The 27,123-nt window shown below is 43.4% G+C and overlaps 3 protein-coding genes across 5 annotated transcripts; 2 read left to right on the forward strand and 1 right to left on the reverse strand.

The window, feature by feature from the left end:
- Positions 1 to 3,347: 3,347 nt before the first annotated feature.
- Positions 3,348 to 8,570, forward strand: LOC311494007 (poly(rC)-binding protein 2-like). Of its 2 annotated transcripts, none has more exons than XM_084552839.1 (13): positions 3,348 to 3,484; positions 4,315 to 4,443; positions 4,545 to 4,568; positions 4,661 to 4,693; positions 4,822 to 4,938; positions 5,039 to 5,170; positions 5,261 to 5,389; positions 5,487 to 5,561; positions 5,748 to 5,807; positions 6,116 to 6,188; positions 6,285 to 6,340; positions 6,491 to 6,660; positions 7,325 to 8,570. In XM_084552839.1, exons 2-13 carry the CDS (start codon positions 4,375 to 4,377, stop codon positions 7,359 to 7,361), a joined length of 975 nt encoding a protein of 324 aa, XP_084408965.1. In that variant the 5' UTR covers positions 3,348 to 3,484; positions 4,315 to 4,374; the 3' UTR covers positions 7,362 to 8,570. The 2 variants fall into 2 exon arrangements, with proteins under 2 accessions (XP_084408965.1, XP_084408966.1); XM_084552840.1 differs by having other exon boundaries at positions 5,748 to 5,789.
- A 1,590-nt stretch (positions 8,571 to 10,160) lies between these two features.
- Positions 10,161 to 17,114, reverse strand: map3k12 (mitogen-activated protein kinase kinase kinase 12; the record flags this gene model as incomplete). The annotated part of the gene is made up of 13 exons (XM_084552621.1): positions 10,161 to 10,925; positions 11,768 to 12,065; positions 12,225 to 12,292; positions 12,385 to 13,108; positions 13,223 to 13,357; positions 13,449 to 13,565; positions 13,828 to 13,937; positions 14,117 to 14,225; positions 14,435 to 14,593; positions 14,708 to 14,866; positions 14,969 to 15,160; positions 15,267 to 15,450; positions 16,652 to 17,114. 13 exons carry the CDS (start codon positions 17,112 to 17,114, stop codon positions 10,770 to 10,772), a joined length of 2,874 nt encoding a protein of 957 aa, XP_084408747.1. The 3' UTR covers positions 10,161 to 10,769.
- A 1,883-nt stretch (positions 17,115 to 18,997) lies between these two features.
- On the forward strand, positions 18,998 to 25,390 carry aaas (achalasia, adrenocortical insufficiency, alacrimia). Of its 2 annotated transcripts, none has more exons than XM_084553738.1 (17): positions 18,998 to 19,475; positions 19,682 to 19,814; positions 20,167 to 20,294; positions 20,608 to 20,663; positions 20,739 to 20,830; positions 20,920 to 20,966; positions 21,311 to 21,409; positions 21,648 to 21,791; positions 22,159 to 22,279; positions 22,356 to 22,480; positions 22,748 to 22,808; positions 22,911 to 23,001; positions 23,447 to 23,543; positions 24,045 to 24,112; positions 24,203 to 24,284; positions 24,365 to 24,449; positions 25,151 to 25,390. In XM_084553738.1, exons 2-17 carry the CDS (start codon positions 19,704 to 19,706, stop codon positions 25,304 to 25,306), a joined length of 1,563 nt encoding a protein of 520 aa, XP_084409864.1. In that variant the 5' UTR covers positions 18,998 to 19,475; positions 19,682 to 19,703; the 3' UTR covers positions 25,307 to 25,390. The 2 variants fall into 2 exon arrangements, with proteins under 2 accessions (XP_084409864.1, XP_084409865.1); XM_084553739.1 differs by having other exon boundaries at positions 23,450 to 23,543.
- The last annotated feature ends 1,733 nt before the right edge of the window (positions 25,391 to 27,123 follow it).

Consider the following 27,123-nt stretch of genomic DNA (forward strand, 5'->3'; position numbering starts at 1 on the left):
CACCGATCCTTTCCTGGACCCCTGCCGTTCACCTACAGAGCCAACATGAATCTAAAGTTTCTTTTATAGCTTTGATTTTCATCACACAGTCTCATACTTACTTGCAGTTCACCTCCGCAGTTATATATATTAAAAACAATGTTCAGTCATCATATTCTTAGAGTCTGTTGCTTATATGCACCTCTACAGGATAACTAAATCAGTAACAGTGTAAATTAATTATACAGTTGATGTTTCCACTTGTACATCTCCTGTTAATATATTGTTGCAGAAGTAGTTTGAATAGTAAAAGTTGTGTGGTAGTATAGTAGAAGTAGCTCTGTGTCATGTATGTAGCACAGAGGGACTACGAGAAACATGTCTTGACTATTGATTTTGCTGCTGTGCAGTTAATGAATTTCATGTCCTGAAAAACAGCCTTCAACACTGACAAGGGGTCGAAAACAGCAGCATTACCAGTGGAAAAAACTATTGCAAAAAAGGTGTGATGTAGAAACTTCTACCCCGTTCCTGCTCCCATCCTTCCTTCTCATCCTGCACTGACATGAACAGTTCTGTCTTTACATCGTGCACTGTCTGAACTTGCCGTCCAAACATCACTTTTGGAGGGAGGGGGGACACATCCCCTAATGAGGCCCCCTAGTTGTCGAAAATGATGCCATGTTTTCACTGGCTCTATTTCCATCTCATCAGCAATGAGTAGGTTCACTGTAGTTGATGTCCAGTCTGTTATATGTATTCTCTGGGTTCAGAAACTCGTCTGCAGTGGCTGGATCCAGGTAGCACTCTCACCAACCTTCACGGTAGTTTCCATTGTGAGCAGTATTTGGTACTGACCTTTCCACCTGCGGGTTTTTAGTTGATCCTTCCCAGGTCTCTCACCACGGGATTCAGGTCATACAGTTCCTTTTTCCATTGGCAAAGCAATTCTTCAACTGTTTGTGGATGTCTGAAGCACAGACAGATGTTTGCACAAAAATACAGCATTTCTTGCTCACGCTGACTAGTGCGATGGTGCCCATTTCAACACATGACACTAATGTTAGTTACAGAGTTGAACCCTGCCTCAAACATGTCAGAGTTCCTCTTGTGTTGAGGTGTGTGGTTTTCCTGTAAATATTTTCCCTCATCCAGCAGCTGCATAACAACTAAAAAACGTGGAGATTTGGAGAAGGGTGGCAATTAGTTATTATTGTGCATTAAAACTAACCTCCTCCATCACCTCTATTTTGGGGAAAGGAAATGTCCTCCAAGCTGGGATAGGCTCCAGCACCCCTGCGACCCTTCACAGGACAAGCTGTTACAGAAGATGAATGAAATGTCCTCCACAACCAGTTAACCTTTAGGTTGCTCCAGAGGACAGACAGTAGATGGCGATTAGCTCCTTTGTTTCATTGCTCCATTAATAGACTTTATGTTGTGCCTGGTTATTCTGAAGTGTGTATTGTAGTATTGAGCTGAATTTGAATTCACTAACATCTGAACTGTTTGGTCTTTATACAACAATTTATTTCACTAAAGAAACAGGAAGAATGCCTTCCCCCATGCAATTTGTTTCTTCATTTATTTGAATTAAGGTCTATAACCCATGAATTAAGTTGTTAAAAGTAGGTTAGACACAGAAGATAACATCAAGGCAGTTTGCCTTGATGTTATCTATGACCAGGGGCTGCCAGGTGGTCGGGAAATTGTTGACTGCAATGGTGCTGTTATTTTCAGGAGTAGGCTAGCTGAGTCTAAACAAAGTAATAAGGGGCCACATCTTACACCCATTAGGTCTGTTCTGTTCGCCTGATTGCAGAGGGGGAGGCCTGTAGTGATGCCACAATGTTGTAGGCCCAGCTGATGGAGCATGAGTTTGGGATTATATGTGAGCCTATGCAGAGCTGGTGAACCACTGAGAAAGTACTTTCTCCTGTAGCATGCCTGTGCTGGAATCCAGACATTGGCAATGAAAGACAACACAAAGCAAGTAGTATATATGCCATTTCTAGCATCTTTGAGCTGGAAGTTTGCCCCTTGTCAAAGTCATTAAAATTCTCCCACTTGTCAATTTCTCCTACTTCTAACACACAAACTATAAGGACAAAATGTTTCTCTTTCTGCCTAATATAACCCAACCACTGACAAGTGTTATGATAATGAGATAATCAGTGGTAGTCACTGGTTATGACAAGTTTGCTCACAGCGTGATCATGGATACTCAGTGTATATTCCTAATTGGGTGAAATTCCATTATCTTTACTATGCTAAGATTAGTGTTACTTGCTCGCTAAATGTAAATTTAGGGCAGAATAGTTAGGACACCTCAGTCAACTCATCCAGCAATGAATTATTATTATCTGTGCAATGCTATGACAGATTTAGATGAAAACTATAACCAGCTATATTCAGATTATTGTCATTAAGTTTTACAGCGTTATTGTGCCCTCTGTTGGATTCACAGAGAACCGCAGAGGGGTGTTATCAGAGGCATGGAAAAAAGTGTTCCCAAAATTTAGGGCCCTATTACAGCACCATCACACTGATGGAAATTATAAATGCTACAGTATTTTTATGATAAAAATGTAATGAGTGATATCTGCATGGAACAAAATGAGCTCAATCAAAGGAGGACAACAGCTGCATTCTGCCATTTTTCCTGTCTTTATCTTTTTACTTATTTATATCAACTTTTTTTTTTTTTCAGCTTAAAACAATTTAAACAGAACAATGGCTGCATTTTTTAGTCTTCTTCATGTCTGGGAGTTTTTGACGTTAGTAACTGAGAGTAGGATGAAGTCACATTTAAAGATATGCATATAACATAGTTATTATTCATTCTGATAGCCTTAATTACGAGGGGGGTCTAAAACAGATTTTATTCAGCTTATTAATTTTTGTCTTTCTGTGTGTTATGTGTGTATATGTACCTATTTATTTAATTCTTATTATCTGTTTGAATTGTTGAATCATTTCAATAAATTAGTAATAATAATAACAAAATGTGTATAAATATCCTCTATGAAACATTTTACTTGTGAAGCACAATCTACAAGATGTAATTTCATTGTCAAAACCAAAAGATACCAATAAGTTTACAAAAAATTTAAATAATTCCCAATAATTCCTTGGCTAATTTAAATATTCTTTCTGTTTGTAGTATTTTACGTCTCTATTTGAGCTGTTTGCGTTCAACATTAAAGCCACAAAAGCAGTCCATTTAGATTTATTGATCACAGTTTTTGGAATTGAACATCTGTGGGGGGAGGGGCGGTGCCCGCTGGTGGGCGTGGCTGACCCGGCCGAGGGGGCGGGGCACTCAGGGGTCAAAGTTGAATGCGTTGTGTCTTTTGTGCTTAGCAGAAGAGAAGAGTGGAGTCCGATCGAACAGCGGCGTCTCTTCCCTCTTCCCCGGATCCTTTCAAAACTCCCTCCCGAACCTCTCCCCTTCCACCCTTGCCACCCTACCCACCCCCTGAACACACTTCAAGGGACGGTTCGGGTAAGGCTGCTAGTAGCACGGTTTTATTTTTAACAATGTTTTTCCTGTCGGAGTGAAGGGCAGGGATAACTCAGTGTGCTCCGTAGGCCGCGGGACCAGGCTATTTCCTGGATGGGACGATGCTAATGCTAGCGCGCTGCATGGAAAATTACCGAACTGTGTTTAACTCGATAGTCGACGAGGTGTTAGTTTCTAGCTGCTGCATTTAAAGTGAATTTTATAGACGTTGTGGTTAATTATTCCAGCAGTTAAGTTATCCTCCGAAGCCATTTGTTTTGATTTAAAGGAAGTTGCAGTAGAAATGTTTCGGGGCTAATTTAGCCTTCAAATCTTGCTTGCGTGACTAGCTGTGATGCTCTTTACAAAATAGGATTTGTGATGTTAACGCTGTCCTGTGTGGCTCTTGCTGCTCTTACGACAACACAACGCGACAGAGAGTTATTCTAATATAAAGAGTTGAGTCAGGTAGCTTGCATTTAGGTCATTAAAAAAATAAAGCGACACGCTGTGTCGCCACAGCCGTGCATTGCCCAGGAAATAGACGCGGCCGCGCGGAGACAGTGGGTCATTGTGTTAACGTGAATGAGTGGACCCGGGCCAGTCTAATGTGAATTACTGAGCTGAAACGTCTCTTTCTTTCGAAGTGGCTCGCTAACGTTGTTGAAGCACAGGGCGAGCACAGGCCCGCGAGATATTAACTGCCTGCATCACTTCATTGATCTGCACCGACAGCAGCTTTGTAGTAAACAAGCCCAGTTCTTGTGAGATGTCCTCACAGTTTCCAGTTACTACATCTGTCTCTGACCGCCACGTTTTCCGCTCTGTTGCAGACATTCAGCCAGTGACCAAAGACTCGCTTTGTTGAGTAAAGTGTTGATTCATCTGCAGCAATGGACTCCAGTCTGGTTGAAGGAGGACTTAATGTCACTTTAACCATCAGGCTACTCATGCATGGGAAGGTGAGTGTGACTCCACTCCAATCACATTAGTCAGCAGCTATTGCCTGTGAATGAAAGCAAACAGGCTTATTTTAAACGTGTGTTTTTTTTGTCTCCTTTAGGAGGTTGGAAGCATCATTGGCAAGGTAAGTTGTTTTTACTTCCCACTGTGACACAATCTGCATCTCATGCCTTTTTGTGCATTGTAAGCATATTCATGTTTCTTTTCCCCCTACAGAAAGGCGAGTCGGTTAAGAAGATGAGAGAAGAGGTAAGTTGGGGGTTTTTTTTTTGCAACATGATCGCAAACGAGAAGGCTCCATTAGCATTGACTCATGCGTCATATGATAACGCCTCGACTGATTTGGCGTTTCCGTCTTTGTTCCTCTTTCCGTGCAGAGTGGTGCTCGCATCAACATCTCAGAGGGGAACTGTCCGGAGAGGATCATCACCCTCGCAGGACCCACCACCTCCATCTTTAAGGCCTTCTCCATGATCATTGAGAAGCTGGAGGAGGTTAGTGCTGCTGTCTGCACCTTCAATAAACAAAACACGGCGTAGCAAAAAACGGTGACACAGATTTTGAAATCCTCTCGTGGTGTCTCCTTCCCTGCAGGACATCAGCACCTCAATGACTAACAGCACGGCCACCAGCAAACCGCCAGTCACCATGCGCCTCGTTGTGCCTGCCAGCCAGTGCGGCTCGCTCATTGGCAAGGGTGGCTGTAAGATCAAAGAAATCAGAGAGGTTCGTCTTCATACGTCTCTTCTTGTAAACTTCTGGATCTGCATCTTATCGCTGATGTGTCCTAAAAGTCCTCGTTGTGTGTCTCCACAGTCGGCAGGAGCTCAGGTACAAGTAGCAGGGGACATGTTGCCCAACTCAACAGAGCGTGCCATTACTGTTGCAGGGACCCCACAGTCCATTATTGAGTGTGTCAAGCAGATCTGTGTCGTCATGCTTGAGGTACAGACGTTGTTCAGTATAATTTTGTGGTCATTTGTGCGCCCTCTTTTGGTGTTTTTGTTTGCTTAAAGACAAATGTGGATATTTCTGTTTTTAGTCTCCACCAAAAGGAGTGACCATCCCGTACAGACCCAAACCCTCAGGCTCTCCTGTCATCTTTGCAGGTGGTCAGGTAAATAACGAAAACATTTGTTTCAGAGAAAATACTTTTGAAATGCAGTCTATCGTTGTGGTGGCTGGGGTTGTGTGTATTATGCCTTTGGTCTCGTAACAAATCAAGGGCACGGGGCTGATGGTTATTGGAGTACACTTCGTGTCACATTGCCACACCCTCCTAAGTGCTGTTCTCTCCTTGCAGGCATACGCTGTCCAAGGGCAGCACGCCATTCCACAGCCTGATGTAAGTGAAGGGCCCTCTGTAAGTGATCCAATATATTTGTAACTTCGGTCCTGGGAAGCCATGCCACCTTCTTATTTCATCCAGCCACCACTGCTTGATACACACATTCATTTAACAACTTCAGCAATTGTAGATTGAAATTCTAACGAAAACGTATTTTAGAAGAACCATGGATCCCATGTTCCATTTCATGATTTCCGCACATTATCACTACAACCACGTACAAACGGGAAAAAATATTTCAGCCTTGAGGAATGTTTTCAGTGTTTCCTAATTATTTTCTGTCTGTGTGTGTGTGTTTGTTCTTTCTGCCGTTGTCTCAACAGCTCACCAAACTTCACCAGCTGGCCATGCAGCAGAGCCCCTTCCCCATTGCACATAGCAACCAGGGCTTCCAGGGTAGGTGTACATGTTGAAAGAGGGAATGCGATTGCTGTATATTTGTAATAATCCACCAAGTCAGCACTCTCATGCGGTTTCTTTGTGTTGCTTCAGCTGGGATGGATGCCTCTGCACAAACTGGCTCTCATGAGCTGACCATTCCAAACGATGTAAGTCACACTCATCTGTTTCGCTCGTTTGCTGTCTGTTCTTGGCAGTAAAGCTTTTTTTAATTTTTATTTTTTTATTACAACCTTGCATCTCTTTTTATTGTGGCATTGAAGATATTGACGGGCATTTTTCTTCTTCCTATCACCCAGCTCATTGGCTGCATCATCGGCCGTCAGGGCGCAAAGATCAATGAGATCCGTCAGATGTCAGGGGCTCAGATCAAGATTGCCAACCCTGTGGAGGGCTCGACTGACAGACAGGTCACCATCACTGGCTCCCATGCCAGTATCAGCCTGGCTGAGTACCTGATCAATGCCCGGTAAGGGAGAATCTGCACACTAGCGCAACACATCCATGAGTCAGTGTGCACTAAATTAACTCTTATCACGGATCCACCTGAGCAGTTAGCTGTTGTCAAAGACCTCAGAAGCAAAGAGGAGCATAATTAAATAATAAGAGGAGTGACAAGGGGCACCTCTTCCTTAAAACTAAATTATTTGATCAAAACTTAATTAGCACTGGACAGTCAGCTCTCTCATGCAGAGTAATGCTGACTCCTGTCTGTTCCAGCTGTTGCGTTTATCTGACTATAGTGCAAAGTCCTGTTTGGACAATGAGGTAGGTTTTAGCAATGGCTACAGTATGATCAGCTGTTATTTACTTAATCATGTTCAACATTTTACCTGCATGAAAGGTACTGTACAAATAACGTTTGATGGATTGGATTGGGATGTCTTGTACTATAGTTATTATCAGAGAATTGGCCGTTGCAGTTTTGACTGGAAAATGAAGGCGACATACTGTTGTTCTTGTTCATTGCAGAAAGCTGTTTGTAATAGTCAGAACTTACATTGAACTTGTACCACTCAGTAAAAACAATAATAATTGAACTTAATTCACTAAAACTGAAACAATCCCTGTGACCTATGATTTTATATACATTTTTTCTTTATGTTAATGACGCATATCTGTTTCCTGCCCAGGCTGTCTTCTGAAGCTACTGGACTCGCAGCCAACTGACATGGAGGATCTTCATCAGCACCTAATGTAACCCCTCCCCCTACTTTTTACCAAGAGGACCCTTATTGAACTTAATGCAAAAACCAAGTACTATAAACTCACTGTTTTCTCCTCTGCTTTGGTTAGACACCTACTCAGTTGTAATTACACCATCATCATGATATTGGTATTTTATTTATTTATTATGTTTTTAAATTCCCTTTGCATATAGTTTTTAAAGACTTCTTTTCGTTGTATTTTTTTCCTTTTATTTTTGCTGTATATCTGTATGATCTTCTTGATATACTGTAGGTAAAAAGTTTTAGAAAAATCTGAAAAGGCATAAATAATGTTTTTTTCTTATGTCAGATTTTTCTTAGAAAATGTAAAAATGAAGAAAAAAAGACACACAATAACATTATAGACGGACTGTTCTTTCCCTTCCTTTTAAATATCTATTTATTTTTATTTAATACACAGCTCCTTGTACGAGTAGAGTTCATTGATGTTTGCCATCTTCTATTTGAAGCTGTACTTCCTAAATGAGGATGTGTGGGGTTTAACGGGTTTCAGAGGGTGTAAATGATTTCCAGCCGAAGACGTATGCAGGAAAAACCTTAGTAGGTGATTCATCCCAGGTCTAGTGCGGGTCTTTATGGAGAATTTTAAGCTACATAATGTCTCACCTCTAATTTGCCGAGTAATTGTTTTGTGTCATTCCTGTGTTTCCATCCGTTTTATTTCTCGATCAGGACTTTTGAGCATTGTTGTGTATTGGATTCTGATAAGGGTGGGTGGGCCTCGGTCTCAAGGAGTGGGCCTGAACGAGAGGAAAGTATTTTCTTTTCTCTGAAATTACTAAGACCATAGATGACGATAAAAATGATGATGATGATAATAACACTGAAATGTTTGTTTTAAATAGAGAAAATATTTTTTTTAACTGCAGGGCTGGGGGAATGCTGCAAGGGGCAAAACTACAAGACATATTGGTCTTTATAAGTATATTATGCTGAGGTATTAAATTATGATTAACTAGAAGGAGAATTATAGAATTAACACTAGTTTCCTGCTATCCTTTTTTGCCTGGGTCAGATTTTATTTTTTATTATTCTTTGCAGGATGAAGAAACTCACGTTTTTGTGCACGTTTTCAAACTATTGTAGATCTGGGTGCAATTAAATTGTTGAAGAAATGAAATGCAGAAATAAAAGATGTGAAATGCTTAAACAGTGTTTGGTTTACTTGTTTGGCCTGTTATTAATTTCTATTAATAATCCGATAACGTCTTATCCAGAAATAAATGCTAATGACGTGGAAGTTGCAAATACCTCAAATAAAATCTTACGCACTTAAGTCTCATTTAGCCCAGTTGTGAGATGCAGAAACTGTAGCTGTGACTCAGCCCTTCGGTTCAAACAAACGTCAGTCTTTTCTTAACCAATACATTATTTATTGTTGCTCATAATATTTTGCTTTCGATATAATTCCTATGTTACAGGTACAATGTGCAATGCTGTATAAAAACAAAACATCTCTATTCAAACCCAAAGGATACTTAGTGTTCTACTGGTAACCACCACAGAGAAGTGCTCTATTCCTTATCTGGCTACTTCTGCAGTAATCTTAAAGGGTAAAAGGAACAGATGAGGTTTTTAATCGAGCCTGCCAACATCGTGAAACTACAGGAGGCCTTTTGGTTAATGCACCAGTGTATACTTATTGGAGGGAACTACTACTATGCTGCTTTTGTGATTTAGTGCTGCATTCACTTGCTCTGAGTAGAATGGGAAAAGCTACGACTTGGGTTCACGTTTTATTCCGATGTGGTTATCCCTGTGCTAACCACATGGTTACACCAAATAAATAAATGACATACTTTTGTTGTGTTACATATACATTTTTTTGCCACTGCTGAAACTATATATTTTATAAATGAACTCAAAACCAAGCGTGGACTGAAAAAAAAGATAAAACATTCCCCTGCTTTTACAGTTTCCATCATGAATAAGACACTGTCCGAGGCGCAACAGTGTGACGCTAAATGTGTGGACTTCTTCTGCACTTGGCTGCAAAAAAAATTGTCAAAGCAGAAGACGATAGCTTGTTTAGCAATGCCAGTGCATGTCAAAGGAACGTTTCAGGAAGCTAGGATAAATACCAGTTAACGGTGGGTTGTCAGTTTATAGGTGTACGTAGCTAAAACTAATGCAGTCAAATACAGTAATGCTATGACTATTATCATTTCATAGACATGTTTGGTCACTTTGGAAGAATTGGTTTGTGGTCATGGCGCACACAGGTGTTCCTGTCATTTTATACACCTCTCTTTATAATGAGGTGCAGCGTTGCAACACCATAAAATAGCTACATCATCCAACATGACCACATAGCTGAATCAACACCTCCCCAGAACCCTTTCAACAAAAACTTGACAGTCTAAAATAGGATTTACTTCAGGAATTAGTCTGTGCATTAGTCTAAACTTTGTGTACCTAATAAACTGGTCAACGGCAAAAGAGCACTTTGGGTGAACCTAAAGGCCTCCTATCCCGTCACAAATCTGATAAACTCAGTGAAAAACCTCAAGCGTGCCATTTGTGTATTCAAAACTCAGTAGTAGGAGGGTTAAAAAAAATAATATATTACCTACTGAGAACCCTAATTATGCATCATGATCAATGTCTTGGTGAGATTTTCATTCCATTTAGATTTTTTTTTTTCTCTTGAGTGCTGACATTTATTAACAAAACAAACAAAAAAATAACTTAAGTAATACTTCTTAGGATTTAAAAAAGTGTAAACTTTCACAAAATATAAAACGGACACATTCGAACCATAAATTATAAACATGTAGTCATGCATTTGTTCACAGGGCTGCATACCGTTTAGTCTTACATTTTATCTTACAAATAAAATAAAGTTAGATATTTCTCATGTGGTACGTAATGGATATTTACATTATTATTCATTAGTATCTGATGCATTAAGTGTGGAGTATCATGGCGGATGCTCCCAGAGTGAGGGTTAGAGTGTTTAAAGGACTAAGAGTGTCGTATCTTCTTGTGCGTGCGTGCGCGTCTGTGGAAGGTTTTTCTTTTTTGCTGAACTGTAGCGGTGGCTATGGTTACCGCGGCAACAGTTTTGCCTAAAACAAACCCTACTGAAACTAAATGACACTTATCTGATGTCACAAGCTGCCAAAATATCTGATGTCAGGTTATGACAAATGTCCTATGTCATCTGATGCAGGTTTGCCGGCCAACAAACGTATGAGACACCATAAGTCCACTTGTCATAGTCTGAGTGGTGTTGTAGGTGCGGTCCCTCATGACAACAGTAATGTACTGCACTGACAGATTGGTGGACGCCTGTGATGGTTGTTCACTGTAGGGCAGCTGGAGGTCTTCTTCGCTCGTGTCCAGACACCTACGGAGGTCCTGAATGGGGCAGCTGTGGAGACCCCTGGTAGGGTTGAGATGGCGGCACCCACGCTCCGGCGCTGGGGGGACGGCTCGGCTCTCCGCTACCTGACTGATCCAGCTCAGCGCTGTCGCAGTCAGAGTCGTCGCACAAGGCCCGACTCTGAAGAGTGAGTGGGAAAGAGGTGTCATGCACGACCTATGTAAGACAGAAGGTGTTTTGGCACACTATTTAATTATTTAGGGAGGTATTTAAGGAGGTATTTAATTATGAATATCAAATAAAATGTACCTTATTACCAAGTATTAAAGTAAAAATGTTCCTCTGAGAAGGTTTTTACTGCTGCTGCAGGTCAAGATTATTTCTCTGTATTAGATACAGTCTTATAATTTCTCTCCACTGGTTTCCAACCTGGGTCAGACCTCCTCTGAAAGGTCACCAGATAGATATGTAGGGTCATGAAATTTATTTATCAAGTTTTAATCCTTTAGACATTTCACTTATGATAGATAACTGTGTATTTCTGTACTCCAATATAATAACTCTGCACCACACTTGACAGAAATACAAAACCAAGTTGTCATTTAAGTGTTTCTAAATTGCTTGATGACATTGTTATGTGGTGATCTCTTTAAAAAAACGCTTCGACATTATTGAGGACTGCACAATTTCTTTGTTGCATAGCGACAAGGGTCTGTTTGTAGCTTTACATCACCAGGTCTCACTGAAAGTAACTGTTTTTTCACTGATCGTGTGAACAAAGCGCAAGAGATCAAATGCTAAAAAGGTCAGGAACCACTCCTTTAATCTCTAACCACGCACTGTATTTTTGTTTATTACATGGTTTTAATGCTGAATATGTAGTAGCTAGTTATTAGTGAACTCAAGTAGTAAAATATCTCCAAGTGGAATGTATAAGACTAAATTAAAATTAAATTAAATGGATGAATACCTTAAAATTGTACAATCTGTTACATCTGTGATCCTCTGCGGAGCTTCTTTACCTCATTCGGATTCTGCCCGGAGTCCAGCTGAGCTTTGGCCTGCCCCAGCGCCCCGTCTCTCTCCGACAGGCCATCGGAGGCCTGCGCAGGATCGGTGTTGTCCGCCGGGATCTCGGACCCCTGAGAGAGGAGGTCGTCACTGCGGTCGTCCAACCTGTCGTCGGTGTTGGTGCTGACCACGTCAGGGGTGCCGCTGTGAGAGTGGTCAGTGGTGTGGCCCTCCTCGCCGTCTGACACCGACAGGTTCTCTGAACTGAAGGTGGACACCGACTGGCACTTGGTAATGCTCGTCGGACGCCTGGAGAGATTGAGAAGAGGAGAAAGACCGGATTTGACGATGTGAAAGAATGACACAAATTTGAAGTGAATCTCAGTTCTCTGCATAAATCAGCAACTTGTCAGAGAGGAAGACGGCTTGAGGGAATTTTCTAGTGACGAAGGACAGCAAGTTACTCACCGTCTCCGTGGTAACTCAACCTCACTGTCAACTTCACCCTCCTCCTCTTCTGATGACACTCCACGCCTCTGTAGTCAGAAACAGGGAAGATGCACAAAGTGATGATCAAAGTACCGCCACAGGGATGGAGAGAGATATGAACAGACATCCAGCGCCGTACCTGTTTGCGTGTGATAGCTGCCCTGTACAGAATGGCTGAAGGTGTGAGGTGCTGACTCCCAATTCCCCCCGATGCCCCCCGGGGCAACCTCACGGCACCAGCTCCCTCCTCTTTGTCGTCTCCGTCGTGAGGGAGGCGCGGAGACCCCAGGGATCCCCGTCCCGCTGCCGCCCCCCTCCCACACGGTGAGTCCGGGCTGCTGGAGAACGGGAACGACGCAGCATCCTCACTGGGAGTGTCACTGCGCGGAGGAGTTTCTGTGAGGTCATCCAGACCGCCCGCCCCTCCTTCTGGCCCCCCTAAACCGGCCGAAGCACTGAGGCTCCCTCCCCTCTCCAGGCCGCCGACAGGGGGCTCCCCTTTCCCCTGGCCCTCTGCCTCCAGTGTGGTGCAGATGAGGTCCGGGCTGGAGGAGGATAGCTGCCTCTGCTGCTGCTCGTGACTGAGGCCCCTCAGGGCTGCAGAGGGCTCCAGGAGCTGCTTGGAGGTGTTAGTGGCAGAACTGTTAACCTGGACATTAGAGTCCCTGTTAGGGGAGGACTGATTCGCCTTAAGTCCAGCCAGGTCTCCACTGCTGCCCTTGCCAGGCTTGCGATGGCGGGTCTTTACCCTCCGAGACCGACTGGGAGAAGTGGAACTTCTATTGGGGCAGGCTGGGATAGTCACTTGCATTACAGAGGAATCCATTTTGGGAATGATTACCTCAGACTTCAGGATGTCCGGCCTAAAAGGGAGGGGAGGATTAGTCAACACTACAATTCACCAGCCTGATTAATATTAATGTCATGATTTCAGCATCAATCTTTTATCAAATACCCACTGAAATGAGATCTCACACCTCTTTCCCGAGGGCAGCTTCTGTGGGACGTTTCTTTTCTTAATGAGCTTGTCCATGGAGTTGGAGGAGCTGCTCTGCCTGGAGCTATGGTGCTTGAACAACCCTGGGTACTTCTTATCCAAAGACTGCTCTCTCCTGGAGAGAAGTCACACAAAAAATGTAAATGCGCCGTGTCTCATTAATTGTGTCAGCACTTTTCAAACATGTACCCTGTGCTCATTTGTACCTCTGCAGCTCTTTTTCCTTGAGCTCCAGCTGCAGCATGACAGCACTGAGCTCCATGTAAAGGTTGTTAGCCCTCTCCAGTTTCCTCTCGTAGTGCTCGCGGATGTCCAAAGCGTGCCTGAGGAGAAAAGAAGCTGCTCGTGTCATTGTGCGTCCGCTTGAGAGAACCCAAATCCTGTACAATAGACGGGCACTCAAGGCACTTATTTCGTCCAGAGGGGAGGACAAAAGAGTGGCAGCGAGAAATGGGACAGAGGGAAAGTGGGTTCATACATGTAAGCTAACAAACTCGAATTACCAGTATCCGCTTGATGCTATTTATCTGGTCTATTAAAATGCCTTTGGTTAAAATGAGACAAGCAAGCAGCAAAGAAACAAACCTGAGCTCTTCTCTGCGCCGGTTGATCAGTTCCTCATCGAGCCGGTGGAGACAAGTGCCCTCAGATTTAATCTTCTCAAAGTGCTGTTTCACCTCTTCTCGCCATTCAGCCTGATGAGAGCACATTTCTGTTAACCACCTCCGTCTGGCCAGAGCAGACCAAATCTCTTTGGTGAGCCATTTAATGTCTGATTACTTGTGTAGCCGCATGGATTTATGTGTCTGTGTACATATGTTTAAATATCTGCTATGTTTAAGTTTACTGCAGGGACGAAGAGCAGCAGCCGTACCTGAGACTTGAAGTACGTCTCTTGTGGAGTGGACAGCACATCAGCTGACGCTATATCCAGATGAAGAAGAATCTGGCGAAAAGAAGGCCTATTTCTGGGCTTACAATTCCTGCAAATCCAAGAAGGGAAACACAGCTGTGTACATTTACAGCGCACAGTAAAATCAATAATGTCCTTAAACTGCAGACGCTTCTCCATGCAACAAATGCCAACCCTTGCTTCTGCTACTCTCATCTGCCCATTTGTCCTGCTGTCCCTTCTGTGCTCATTATTTTTCCTGTCCACACTGTAACCTGTCCATTTCCAGGCGCTGCTCACCAGCACTGTCTGAGGAGGATCTTGAAGCCGTCTGGGCAGCTCTCAGGTATGGGCAGCTGAAGGCTGTTGTTTCCCACGCCCCAGATGATGGCAGATGAGTCAACATCTTTATAAGGGATCTCTCCGGTTAGCATCTCCCACAGCACCACTCCGAAGGACCTTCAAGATAAGTCCAGTTTTATTTGTGCCGGAAGTCAGAAACAATTAACTCCAATAGTGAAAGACTATTTGTGAGCTAAAAAAAAATGGGATGTGAATGTTTATCAGACTTACCAGATGTCCACCTTTTCTGACACCGGCTCGTTCCGTATTACTTCAGGAGCCATCCAGGCGACAGTGCCGGCAAATGACATCTTGGTGCTCTTGTCGCTGAGCTCCTTTGAAGTGCCAAAGTCAGAGATCTTCACCAGGTCATCGTGTGTGATCAGCATGCTGCAGAGGTGAGATTGCACAGACGTAACAAATTGTCAGTTATGAAATTTCAGCTCCTGTGTTGGATGAAGCTGTCGTTATGCTGGCTGCGCCGAGTCTCACTTGGGGGACTTGAGGTCTCGGTGGATGATTTTGTGGAGGTGTAGGTAGTTCATGCCGCCTGCAATGCCCATGGACCAGTCGACCAGAAGGGAAGGGGTGATTTTACGTCCTGCCCGAAGCACCTCGTACAGCTGGCCTTGGGCACAGTATTCCATCAGGATACAGTAACAAGGAGCCTGAGTGCAAACGCCCCTGCAAGGAAGCAAAGCAGTCAGTCAAACAGAAAAGTAAAGCACAGTCAGATACTGTATGTTGACCTGTGAGCCAGCAGAATATTAGTAGTTAGTAGTTTCCTCACTTGAAAGTGATGATGTTGGGGTGCTTGAGTTTGCGGAGGTGTTTAATCTCGGTCTCCTTGATGTCCCGGACTTTCTTTACAGCCACGTCCTCTCCGTGGAACTTGCCGAGGAAGACGGCCCCCTGGGCCCCGCTGCCCACCCACTGCAGGTCGGAGATCTCTTCAAAGGGGACCTCCCAGGACTCTATACTCCGACCAACAAGTCAAGAATAAAAAAACCCAGTGAGTAAGCTTGAAAGTTACACAGAACTGACACAAGTGCTTGAGTAATTACTTAATTTATATCCATCACACATTACAAAGCCTCCCATCGTCAATATGCACATTTGCTTTGTTGAGCAAATGGTAAGCCCATGCTTCACATCAGGACTGACAATTGCATAACACAAAAAGCCTGTCATGTTAAAACGAATGGCATATTAACAATTTATTCACTAGACCATTACATTTCTACCCAGAGATAACAGAATATTTGAAGGAGAAAAAAAAAAAACAATCCACTTATAGCGCAATCTGTCCGTCATCTGTCACACTGGCATTAGTTAAATTACTGTGAGAGCTCAGACACTAAAGACGGACGAGCCCGGCAGAAAAAAAAAAAAAAGACAGGCAGATCAATTCTTCATGAGGTCCACTGAAGTGTCGAGATCTCTTGAGAGCTGCAGCAGCAGCAGCACAGGCAGCACAGGCAGATGCACATGATGCTTCCCCCTAACCAGCTGTGAAAGCTCAGAGCGGCTGATGGCTGTGGACGAGCTAAAAACACAGTCACGATGCCAGTAAGACAAGGTGGCAGTCGGGGAGCAACCAAAAGAAGTTGTAGGTTTTCTAGCAAAATAACAGTTTGAGGAGCCTGAGCTTCAGTATTTCTTTTTTTTTTTTTTTTATGTCACTTTATACTTGTGCTCTACTAAATTTCAAGGCTACATATTTCACTTTGCTACATTCATCTTCTGGCCCAATTTACTTTCCAGAACAAGACTTCACACAACTATAAATGATAAGGCTTTGTTGAATGTTAAACCACCAATTGCACATATCTATGGCTGAGGTTATATCATTTGAATAAGTGTTTGATGCTGAAACCAAAATATTCAACATTTCCAAAAAAAAAGAAAAAAATTAGAGAAAAGTTAAAAGAAAAAACTGTCACAAATTTGTGACAGCAGAATAATTGCTAACATATCTGTACTTCTAATGATGTTACATGCAGGGCTTTAACTTCTTCCACCACTGTTAGTTTTTTGTGGTGCATCTCCATGGTTACTAAGGCACCACAGTAATTTCATGTACCGAATGACTGACATGTTTAAGTCAGTCTGACTTCTTTTTCCAAACGCAGTGGACAGTGTAGAGGTGGAGGATTTACTGTTATCTTCACATACCTTCTTGACAATGTTTGTGTTCAGTGGAGTAGGCCTTTCCAATCATGGTCCAGACTGGTTTTAGGCATCCAAACAGTCCCTCCAAAAAACCTCCACTTCCTGATTGCAGCCGAATGTTCTCTGACTGGCTCCGAACAGCGCCAGCCTCTGGGCTGTGGCCTGCCTCGGCCCCGCCGCCGCACTGGCAGGCCTCATGTTCATGAAGTTTCAGAACGCTGTTGTCAAAGTGGGCCGCGGGTCCATCGCTGGGAGTGGGGCTGCTGCCTGCCGGCGGCACTTGCCCACCGGTGTCGATGGACAGCACGTTACGGAGGACACACTGTGTGGGGGTCAGGTCCGTTTCGGGGGTGCAGGCAGGGGTGTCTCCATCGAGTCTTCGATAGGGGGGTTCTGAGATGGGGGTGCTGAAGCCTGACAGGGAGGGGGAAGGGGCACGGGGCTCATGGATACAGGTCCCACTCATCAGGGGTTTCCCCAACACTGCAGGTTAGGGTGGATGGAGGATGGGAAGATGAGAATAAAACCTGAAGAAGAATTGTGAGAACAAATGTGTCAGAGTGGTTAATAACTGTCTGCGCACACAGAATCCGCTCGCATATGCTTAATGCATTTTATTATATAGACATTTTGATTCATTTCAGCACTGAACAGCTCCAGTAGTCACACAGACATCTGTGTTAGGGAGCTGTCCAGTGCTGAAACATCTGCTGTCTTCACATACTGTACACTCTTCTCACGTTGGCACTAACTTTTCTTCCAATCAAGAGAAATGCAAAACACCAAAACAGTGGAGTCGTGCGGTGAGCTGGGCACGCAGCCAGTCTCCCAGTTCACCCACTCCACCGAATTCTGTCTGAATCGTGCAGCGAAGCCTCATCTCTGTGTCTGTGAATGGGAAAACCAGGCGGCCCAGAGGAGCCATCACCCAGAGTGGAGATGGTCTTTATGAATGAACCGAGCAGAGGGGGTTGTGCAGTTCGCAGCCCTGACTGTCACCTGTTCTTTAACTGTCCCTCCGAGCAGCATCCAAGAGGCTGACAGAGCTCAGAGCAGAGCGGCTCCCATATGTCGTCCGTCATGCATCAAGCGAAGACCATTGTGTGTGTGATGGAGAATATGACGAATTGCATAACCAGCTCCAGTGTGGATGTGTATGAGAGGGAGCAAGACAGAGAGAAAGAAAGGGAGAGAGAGAGAGAGAGCACATGTACCCAATTCACATATCCTACACCAGTGTCTTGTACTGCACCACTGCCCGAGAGGAGAGAGTGAAATGAGAGCGTGAAAAAACGAGCAATAAACATCCACCGGGCCTGTGCAAAGGAACACTGCACACACACACACACACACACACTCTCTCTCTCTCTCTCTCCCTCTCTCTCTCTCTCTCTCTCACACACACACACACACACACACAGGAAGATCAATCTTTAAATAACCGAGGATGTGATGATGACACTCAGCAGCATCATAGCCGACGTGCATGAATTGCAAGCCTACTATGGTCCATGCCAAGTGAAACTGCCGCAGCGTCTGCACATTTACTCAACGTTGGCACCAACACAAATGTTTCGTAACGTGAGCCCTTTTTTTCCCCTCGCCGCAATAAAAAAAAATATGATTTTGTGGGCATTCATCGACGATGATCGGTTTCTTGGCAGCCTCAGTTCAGTGGTGCAGTGTGTGAGCGGCGTGAACGCTACCGCACCGTGCAACGGCACCGCACGTCCTGTGGCACCTGATTTCTAATTCAATCAGCATTTAAGCGGATACTATGACATTCCCATACCTTTCTGCCTGCTTGATGTCGCGTTGTCAAGTGAAAGGGGTGGGCTCGGCTCTCTATTTGTCGGCGGTAACGAGCGGATCGCTTGTTTTTTCCTCGATCCGCGGCGTCTCCCGTACCTCCGGCGCCCGTGTCCACGAGTTTCACGTTACCGGGACGGATCCCAGCGGGTAAATTGTGTTATCAATAAGCGGGGACCCATGCAACGTGAGGCGCGCTGGGCTTTTTGGGGGAGGGAGCTGTCTCCTTCCCAGTGCTGAATTGACGTCACGGAAATGCGAGTTGCGCCGACAGGGGGCGCTACCAGCCACTAGCACCCCCCCCCCCCCCCCCCCCCCCCCCCCCTGCAAAAACACTCACACAGCACAACGGAGCAAGTTTCAGTCCGCTCCATCATTTCCATTCGCAAAATGTGTCATTATGGCTGAATGCCATTCATCGATTCCTATGTTTTGTTTTTTTTCTAATCTTTAACCAAGCGGTCTCATATCAAAAACATCCACCCTGCTGCTGCTGATGCTGATGATGATGATGATGTGCCCTTGAGCAAGACACACTGACTCTCCACCTTGGATGGTGCCGTGCCACTGACCATGTGCTCCCAAATGAGGAGAGAAAGACAGCATCATTAAATGTACCTTAACAATAAATCAAACCCTTGTTTAGACGACATTTGGTCAACTGGATGATGGTAATGCGTGGACTCTAAATAATTTAATAATTTAAAACAGTATATATTGTGGGCGTTACATAAATTTTCAGCCCTCTAAACTCTATACTCAATAATAGTTGGTGCCTGTTTGCATCAGTGTGGGTGTCATGTCGCTTTGTGTCCTGAAGAGGGCAGCACACCAGCTTTGTCCAGTTTGAGCGTATTCCGCATTGTGTGTCCCTTCGGCTTGCCGTAGCTCACACGGCGGGACACACTTAAAGTAGGCACCTGAAATGTGTCACAACAGTTAGCATGTGTTATAGTTTGTTGCTTTTGGGAAAATAAAAGAGAGATAATTCACCACATTATACAGGAAACGGTACAAGGTAATGTCCACGATACATATGGGACGCTGTTGCTAAAGTCGTTAACTAACACTGGTAGAGCTAGCTAGCTAGCTAGCTAACTTCAACCGTTAGCTAGCTAGCTAGCCACTTTTTAAAGTGCGTCCACCGTTTGTAGCGATGCGTTTTTAAACATGACATCCACTACTACTCTGTGTTTACCTGACGGAGCCATGCTGTGTCTCCAGGGTCCATCAGACGGTGCTGAAGATGTGCTCTTTGGCTCTGTTCCCCCCTCCGCTGCCCTCCGGACACATCACTCTGTGTGAGTCCAGCAACGAGCTGCTGTCCGGGTCCAGCACTGAAGACCGACTGAAACAGGTGTTTATTATACAGCCCGTTAAAATATATATAACTAATAATCAGCCACTACGGCATAAGATTGTAAAATCACGTCTTTAAATATAAGTCATAGTTTGTGTTTTTTGTTTGACTGTGTATGTGTTTTGGTTTTCAAGTAATATTAGTTTTCCTTAGCGTCCACCGTGTTTGAGATTATATTTAATTGTTACAAATGTGGAGCCTTAGTTTACATTTAATATTAAAATATATATAATATTTTTGAATTAAAATGTGTTTTCTCCTCCAGCTTTTGTTAACTAGTCACTAACTAATCATTAGTTGCTAAATGCATCTGTACATTAGTTTTGTATGTGTGTTGTGTTCTCCGCAGGACTCCAGTCCTCTGAATCTGCATTTCCCCCGAGAGTCTCTGAAGCTTCACAGTCGCACAGAAAGCAGCAGCAAGGCGGCCTTCCTGGACCACTCTGAAACACTGTGGATGAGGAGCGCTGCAGCGTGGTAGGTGACAGACAGAAAGGCATACAGTAACATACTTTATACATAAAACCTGGGAGAGCTGCAGTGAAACCCACCTTCATGAATGTCGTACTGTCCAGTTTTCGTTGAATCAGTTTTATGTTCATTTGCCATGCATGTCCCTTGGGATGTCCCAGTCAAGTTATTTTGCCCCTGTTCCAATCCCACTAATTCGTTATTGAGCTCTGGCTGATCTGAGTCCGATTTTATTTAATAATTATTTTTTGCATGTTTTGTAAAATAAACCAAACCTTGAACAAAAACAATTCATCAAACCTTTCTATGTCTCTTCCAGGCGGGATGGTGGGTTCACAGGGCTGCTCAATGAAATTACCAACTCGCACACAGAGGGTACGTACGCCCATAAAGTCCTGATTCTGCACATACAGTGAGGAGTTAACCGTCATATAACTGGTTCTCTTGCAGTGCCTAAATGGCTGTCGATGAGTTCTGGTTGTACTCTGGCGTTGCTCCGATGGGTCTCTTCCTTCCATGGCTCCCTGTTTCCTCATCTCACAGTGAGTTGTGTGCTGGTTGAACATCTTACACTTTACTACCAGATGTTTGTTGTGTGAAAATATGCATTACCTGTTATTTCTTTGAACAGTTGAGCAGTGAGGACATGATCGCTGAGTTTTCACAAGTGCTGAACTGGTAAGTGACAAGTGGGTAATCTGAAGGTTGTTTTTTTTTTTCCTCTGAAATTATGAATGATTTAAATGTTCTGAAGAAACTGCAATTATTTTTATATTCCCTTAGGTTTTGAACTATGGTTTGATAAAACAGGACATTTAATGGCAGTGTTTTATATACCAAAGATTGAATTGTTCATTTATCCTTAAATCAATGGATAATGAAAACAATCACTAATTGAAGCTCTGTATAATTCTGCAACACTGTAATCTTGTTTACCATCTGTAGTTCCCTTTTCATCTTAAAATTGTTTGTATAAATTGTGACCTTTCCATTGCTTTATTTAACCTTTCCTTTGTTACCAGGTCTGACTGTGTGGTGCGAGCCTTTGCGTGGCATCCTCATACAGATAAGTTTGCTGTAGCTCTGCTAGACGACTCCATCAAGATCTACAACCCCAAAAGGTGCAAAACAACAGCTCTTGGAATAAAGGCTACAGCTTATATCTGTTATCTAAAACACTCCTGCTTTCTTTTCTAACTTGTAGGTACTTGATTTGTAACAAAGTGGAAACACAGACGACCATAATTTATGGTTGTCTGTGTCTCTGTGACAGAGTACAAACTAAAATTGAACACAGAGCAGCGTTGTTCTTTGATCTCTCAGTCATTCTGTGACATTTGTTTTCTGTCTCTTTCTCAGTGCGACGACTCCCACGCTGAAGCACCGTCTGCAGAGGAACGTTGCAGCAGTGCAGTGGAAGCCGCTGTGTGCGTCTGCCCTCGCCGTCGCGTGTCAGAACTGTTTACTGGTTTGGCACGTGGACCCCTGCTCCCTGTCAACCAGGTATTTCAAAGTTTGTGAAGTGCTTTATCTTGGCTCTTGGCTTTATCTTTATTCTTGGTTTTAGTGCTAGGATTAGGTGTCTGTGAAGGTTCTCAGTTATAGCAAAAGCGACTGGACTTGTTTGGTTTTCTTGAACACATTCACACTCTAACGCATAGCTTCTTCTGTTGTAAATGACTTGTGGGGAGTTAGGGTTTAAATAGGAACATCTATGGGGTAGGCTCACCTGAAACTCACATAACTGTGGTCTGTTAACGACCAAATACTTACGTGTAGTTGAAGGAATATGTTTTGAGCTTTGAGTTTTCTTCCTCCAACACATGGTGCTCTTATGGCCTAGATATGAGTATGTCTTCTCTGTGTCCAGGCCTTCGTCCGGCTGCGCTCAGGTTTTGTCTCATCCTGGTCACTCTCCTGTCACTTCCATCGCCTGGTCTCCCAGCGGATCTCTCCTCGTTTCTGCCTCGCCAATGGACACGGCAATGATGGTATGAGGGAACCAGTGTTTGACTGGGATTCTTCTTGTTGTTGTTGTTGCAGCTTTGACATGAATGTGTCTTTTAGGTTTGGGACGTAGCTGCAGAAAACTGCGTACCACTTCAGCGTGTTGGAGGAGGCGGGGTCACCTTCCTGTCCTGGTCCCCTGACGGCAGCCACGTCCTGGCTTCTACACCGTCCGCCCTGTTCAGGTCAGAGCAAATACTTTGCAGAAGTCTCACATGAAAACCTTCCTGCCTTACTTTAGAGCTGCTACGGGACATTTAAATGATTTAGTGTGTATGCATCCGAGAGATTGGCCACATGCTATGTCATAATAGAGGCCGGCTCACCTTTATGAATATTTATGAACATGTAAGGGATTAGCAGCACGCTCTGGAGTTTAGCAGGTATTAGTACAAGGTAATAAAAGGACAGAAAGCTTTTACACATGTTACAATAAAAATGTCTTTCTTCAGAGTTTGGGAGACGAGGATGTGGACCTGTGAGCGTTGGCCGTGTTTGAAAGGGCGCTGCCAGGTAAAAACTCCTCACCACGTTTAACACTATTGCTTAAATTAAGTGACTAAATATTCTCTAACTCACATATTCAATAAATAATGATTGTCTGTTTGTGGTTAGTCTGGTTGTTGGAGTCCAGACGGGAGTCGACTTCTCTTCAGCGTACAGGGAGAGACGGTCATCTACGCTCTGACCTTCACCGACACACCAGGTTAACCATCCCAGCCTTTACACAAAAGAAACTCACACAGATAATAATTGTTTCCTTATAAACATAGATCTCATTTGACCCTTTGTTGGCCTTCTGATTGGTCTGCTCACCAACAACCAGCCAGTTCCCAACTTTCTATGTTACTCTTGCTAGGTTAGACCAACAATAACCATGTGGAGGTCCATTCCTATACAAAACATTGAAACCCTGTGTATTTATTAAGCATTTAAACTGCTAATAGTGATTCTGCTCGGTTGTTGCATGTGGTAACCAAACCACAGTTACACAGGAAGTGGTTGCTTGACAAAGGGAATGAGCCGTTTGATTTGAGGTCAGTAGACCAGTCAGAAGGCCAACGAGGGATCAATGGATTGAAGTACTTAAAGAGTTTTGCTAACTTCTGTTAATTTAATGTTTAAATTTGTATGATGTGATTGTTATTCAGCAGCTGTGCCTACAAGCACGTCAGTGGGGTCGCAGGCAGCAGTTGTGGTGGCCGACCTATCGGAGACGACCTTTAACACGCCAGATGGAGACATCATGTAAGAGCTCTTCGTTAGACGGCTAATTGGACATCTTTTAACCTAACTACATCAAAAACAGACGCCCACAGACAACAGCAAGGCAGTTGGAAGCTTTGTCCTGAAAACGTATTTAGTATTCCATAAGCACAAATTAGCAGACAGGAGGTGTTTAGTAGAAAATAGACTGAGCTCAGTCTCTCTCAGTTATATTTTAGAGCAACAGCAGTAGTTAGTAGTTACTCTACATACAATACAGATGAACAGTTTATAAGAACTATCAGTTTTAATGGATAAAACCAGAAAGGAATACAAATAAAAGTAGTCAAAATGATCCACTACATTTAAGCAAGTACAGTGACAGTACTTTTAATACAATTCATTTACTTTTAATCTATTTCCAATGTCGTGTTGCTCCTTTTACGTCAGTACATCATCTGAATGTTTCTCCTCTGCTGAATATGAGATCAAAGTGACCCCTGGCGTTCAGCGTCGCTAACCTCTGTCTAATGTATCTGTCAGTGTTGGTGGAGAGATCCAGTCTTTATCCTGGGACCCAAGAGGAGAGAGACTCGCCGTGCTTCTCAAAGGTCTCACTTTTCTTCTGTTTTCACGAACCCTGTCAATGTTTATGTTTTCTATAACTCGTCTCAGTCTTTCTTGGTTTCCTGTCCTCTCAGGTGATCCACAAGCAGCGGGCCGGCCTGCGATCATAGCCGTGTTCAAGACGAGGGCCAACCCCATCTTTGAGCTTTTGCCGTGGTGTGTACTTTAACGTGTGGTTTCACTTCTTTCTTGTGTAGCGTCATTGTGTTTCCCTGTAACACTGCTGTCTTGTTTAGTGGGTTCGTTCAAGGGGAGCCAGGAGCGGAGCCCAGACTGATGCAGTTTCATCCGAATTTCCGGCACGGAGCTCTCCTCACTGTGGTCAGTCTTGATAAAGTATATTATTAGTCACATGGTTGTATTTATCTACAGGTATTAAAGAGTCTGCTCCAGCTAAGGTGTTAAATATTTGCTCTCACCTGCTGTAGACAGCTTGTTCAATATAAATAGTTTTTGTTTGATTACGAGTTTGATTTCCCAGAGCTCATCCTTCATTTATAATTTCAGTTCACTAGTTACATATCTATTCAAGTGTACTGACGTTACTGAGCAAGAAATCTGCCCCAGACACAGAGAGAAGCTAAATTGACTTTTGGACGATCGTTAACTCTGCAAAAGATAAATCTTTTACTGTTTTTTTTTTAAATTGATTTAGCTTTCCTAATTGAACCTTCATCCATTGTCACCTGGTTTTCTGCATTTCTGAATGTTTGATTTTATTCTGTGAAACTTGCAATTGATCGAGTAATTTACACAAACTACTAGTTGATAAATCTGTTTTGTTCAAGCATCTTTAATTTGATTGGTTATATTAATGGGATTCTTGTTAAAAACTATTCAGAGGTCATATAACTATAATTAGTTCTTGTCCAGTTCATCCCTACTGGTTTTTAATCATCATTTCGTGTGTGTGATCATGACACAGGTGTTAAGCTGGAACCTACGTCACATTCAATAAGTCTTTAAAGACTCACTGTTGTCCTCTGCCATCTCCAAAGTAATGTTTCTCTCTCCGTCCTCAGTGTTGGTCCAATGGGAGAATATCCCACGTGCCTTTCTATTTCGTGAGCGCTGGCGTCCCCCACTTTGGCCTCAGCGGCAGTCCGTCTCTGCCTCGCCCGCAGGAAAGACCCGGCGACTTCGCCAATCAGTCGCTCTTTACAGAGCTCATCTCCTGACCGGCCCACTACCACTACCACTCACAAGTGATTTCTATTATCGTTGATTGTTAATAAATGTGTAGAAAGTTATTGCTATATGAACACTTGCTTGCTGCACTGTTTCCTCAAACATTTGACGCGAGTATAGCACTTACTGTTGGGCTCTCGATGTTCAGGCAAAACTCCATACTACGTGCTTACTGTGAGCAGGCTAGAGCAGGTGGTGTAGTCAAACGGAAGAGGTGACAAAATTAAATTAGAGCAGCTGAAAGTGTACTGTTGATGCTGTTGATAATTACAGTATAAATAAGTGGAGGAGTTTCACACAACTGAATAAAATAAATGCTTTCAGTGGAGCAAAGTTAAGTCAAGTTGCTCACCTTGACCTGTTGGAAACTAACTTCATTGATCTTCTTTTGAAAATTTTTCTTCCTGTGTTGCACATTCTGTGTGCAATTAGCAGAGCCTGCTAACATGCAGCTAATATTTGATTTTGATTTGATTCCACGCATTCTTGGTGCCTTCATTACCCACAATGCCAAGTAAACCATTAATAAACCAAATTTCCAATAGATTAATGCCGGCTGCGTCCCGTTTAGGGCAGGCCCTGCTGTTGTGCCTGCTGGTTAACTATTATGTCATACTGGGACACGTAATGGAACTGAACCATCGTTAATACACCTTTACCTCTCCTTTTGAAAATTTCAAACACATGTTCTCAGCCTATATTGTAACTCACTGTATCCATGGCAACATTATGCTCCTGGTTTATATCCCTCTCTATGCCCGAGTGAGGCAGCATCTTGCTTGTAATCTATGATCCAGTGACATCATTGGTTCACACAAGGCTCCTCATATTCATTTACACCTGAACACTGCACCCACTCACCCAGTCATGGGCTTGACTGGCTTAACCCGCCTCACCTGAGTATATGAAGTATTTTTTGGGTGTTTTTAAGGTAGTTTGTTGCCCATTTAGTTTAATTTATAGAAAGAAATCCTATATTTTTTTTCTTAACTCTGATGTCTAATCTTAGAATAACATTAATATTAATCATGGTGTATTTTTGTCAGACATATTTCCTAACCTCACATGTTTGAAATGGAAACTAGACCTTGTGTAAATGAAGCTGTATGACCTTAAATGAAAATATGTCACTGCAGTGGCTTCAGTCAAGCTTTTATTGCTCAGGAGAGGAAGCAGTAAATATGAGCAGAGATGCAGCTGTTCCGGCGCACAACTCCTCTACAAAATACTTGATTCCAGTCAACAATATGTTCTTTATTTATGCGTGTTAGTTCAGACAAACAGGAGCCAGCGTCAGCCCCACCCTGATACCGCAGAACGAATACAGTACTTTTGTTCTTTTTTTTTTTTTTTTGTTACGAGATTCTCCCACGAAGACACACATTTCCGTCACAGTCTTAAACTATCACACACATGCTCACACACACTCACAGTGAAGAGTAACTGACCTCGAGAAGTACAGGTTTAGCAAAAAAAAAAGGTTTTCGAGCACGCGTGAATGGTTCTGCTGAAAGAAGAGATACATCCTCGCGCCATTTCTGTTTTTATTCAAAAGTCAATTAAAAATCCACCTCAGCCTTCATTCGGTTTTCCTTTTATTTTCCAATTTACATCAATTAGAAGTGTAACAAAATAAAAACAAAAACGATCGTGATCATAATAAAATTAATTAGAAAAATGTACACGCCCTCACACACACAGAGACAACCCACCCTGGTTGTTTTTGATCAGCTGTCCCCGGAGTCCCGCGTTCGGCTGTTGGGGACTCCGAGCCCTGTCTCCCCTGTCTTAACCCGGCTCACCCCTC

Source organism: Chelon labrosus, assembly GCF_963514085.1.
Source record: "Chelon labrosus genome assembly, chromosome: 10".
NCBI lineage: Eukaryota > Metazoa > Chordata > Actinopteri > Mugiliformes > Mugilidae > Chelon > Chelon labrosus.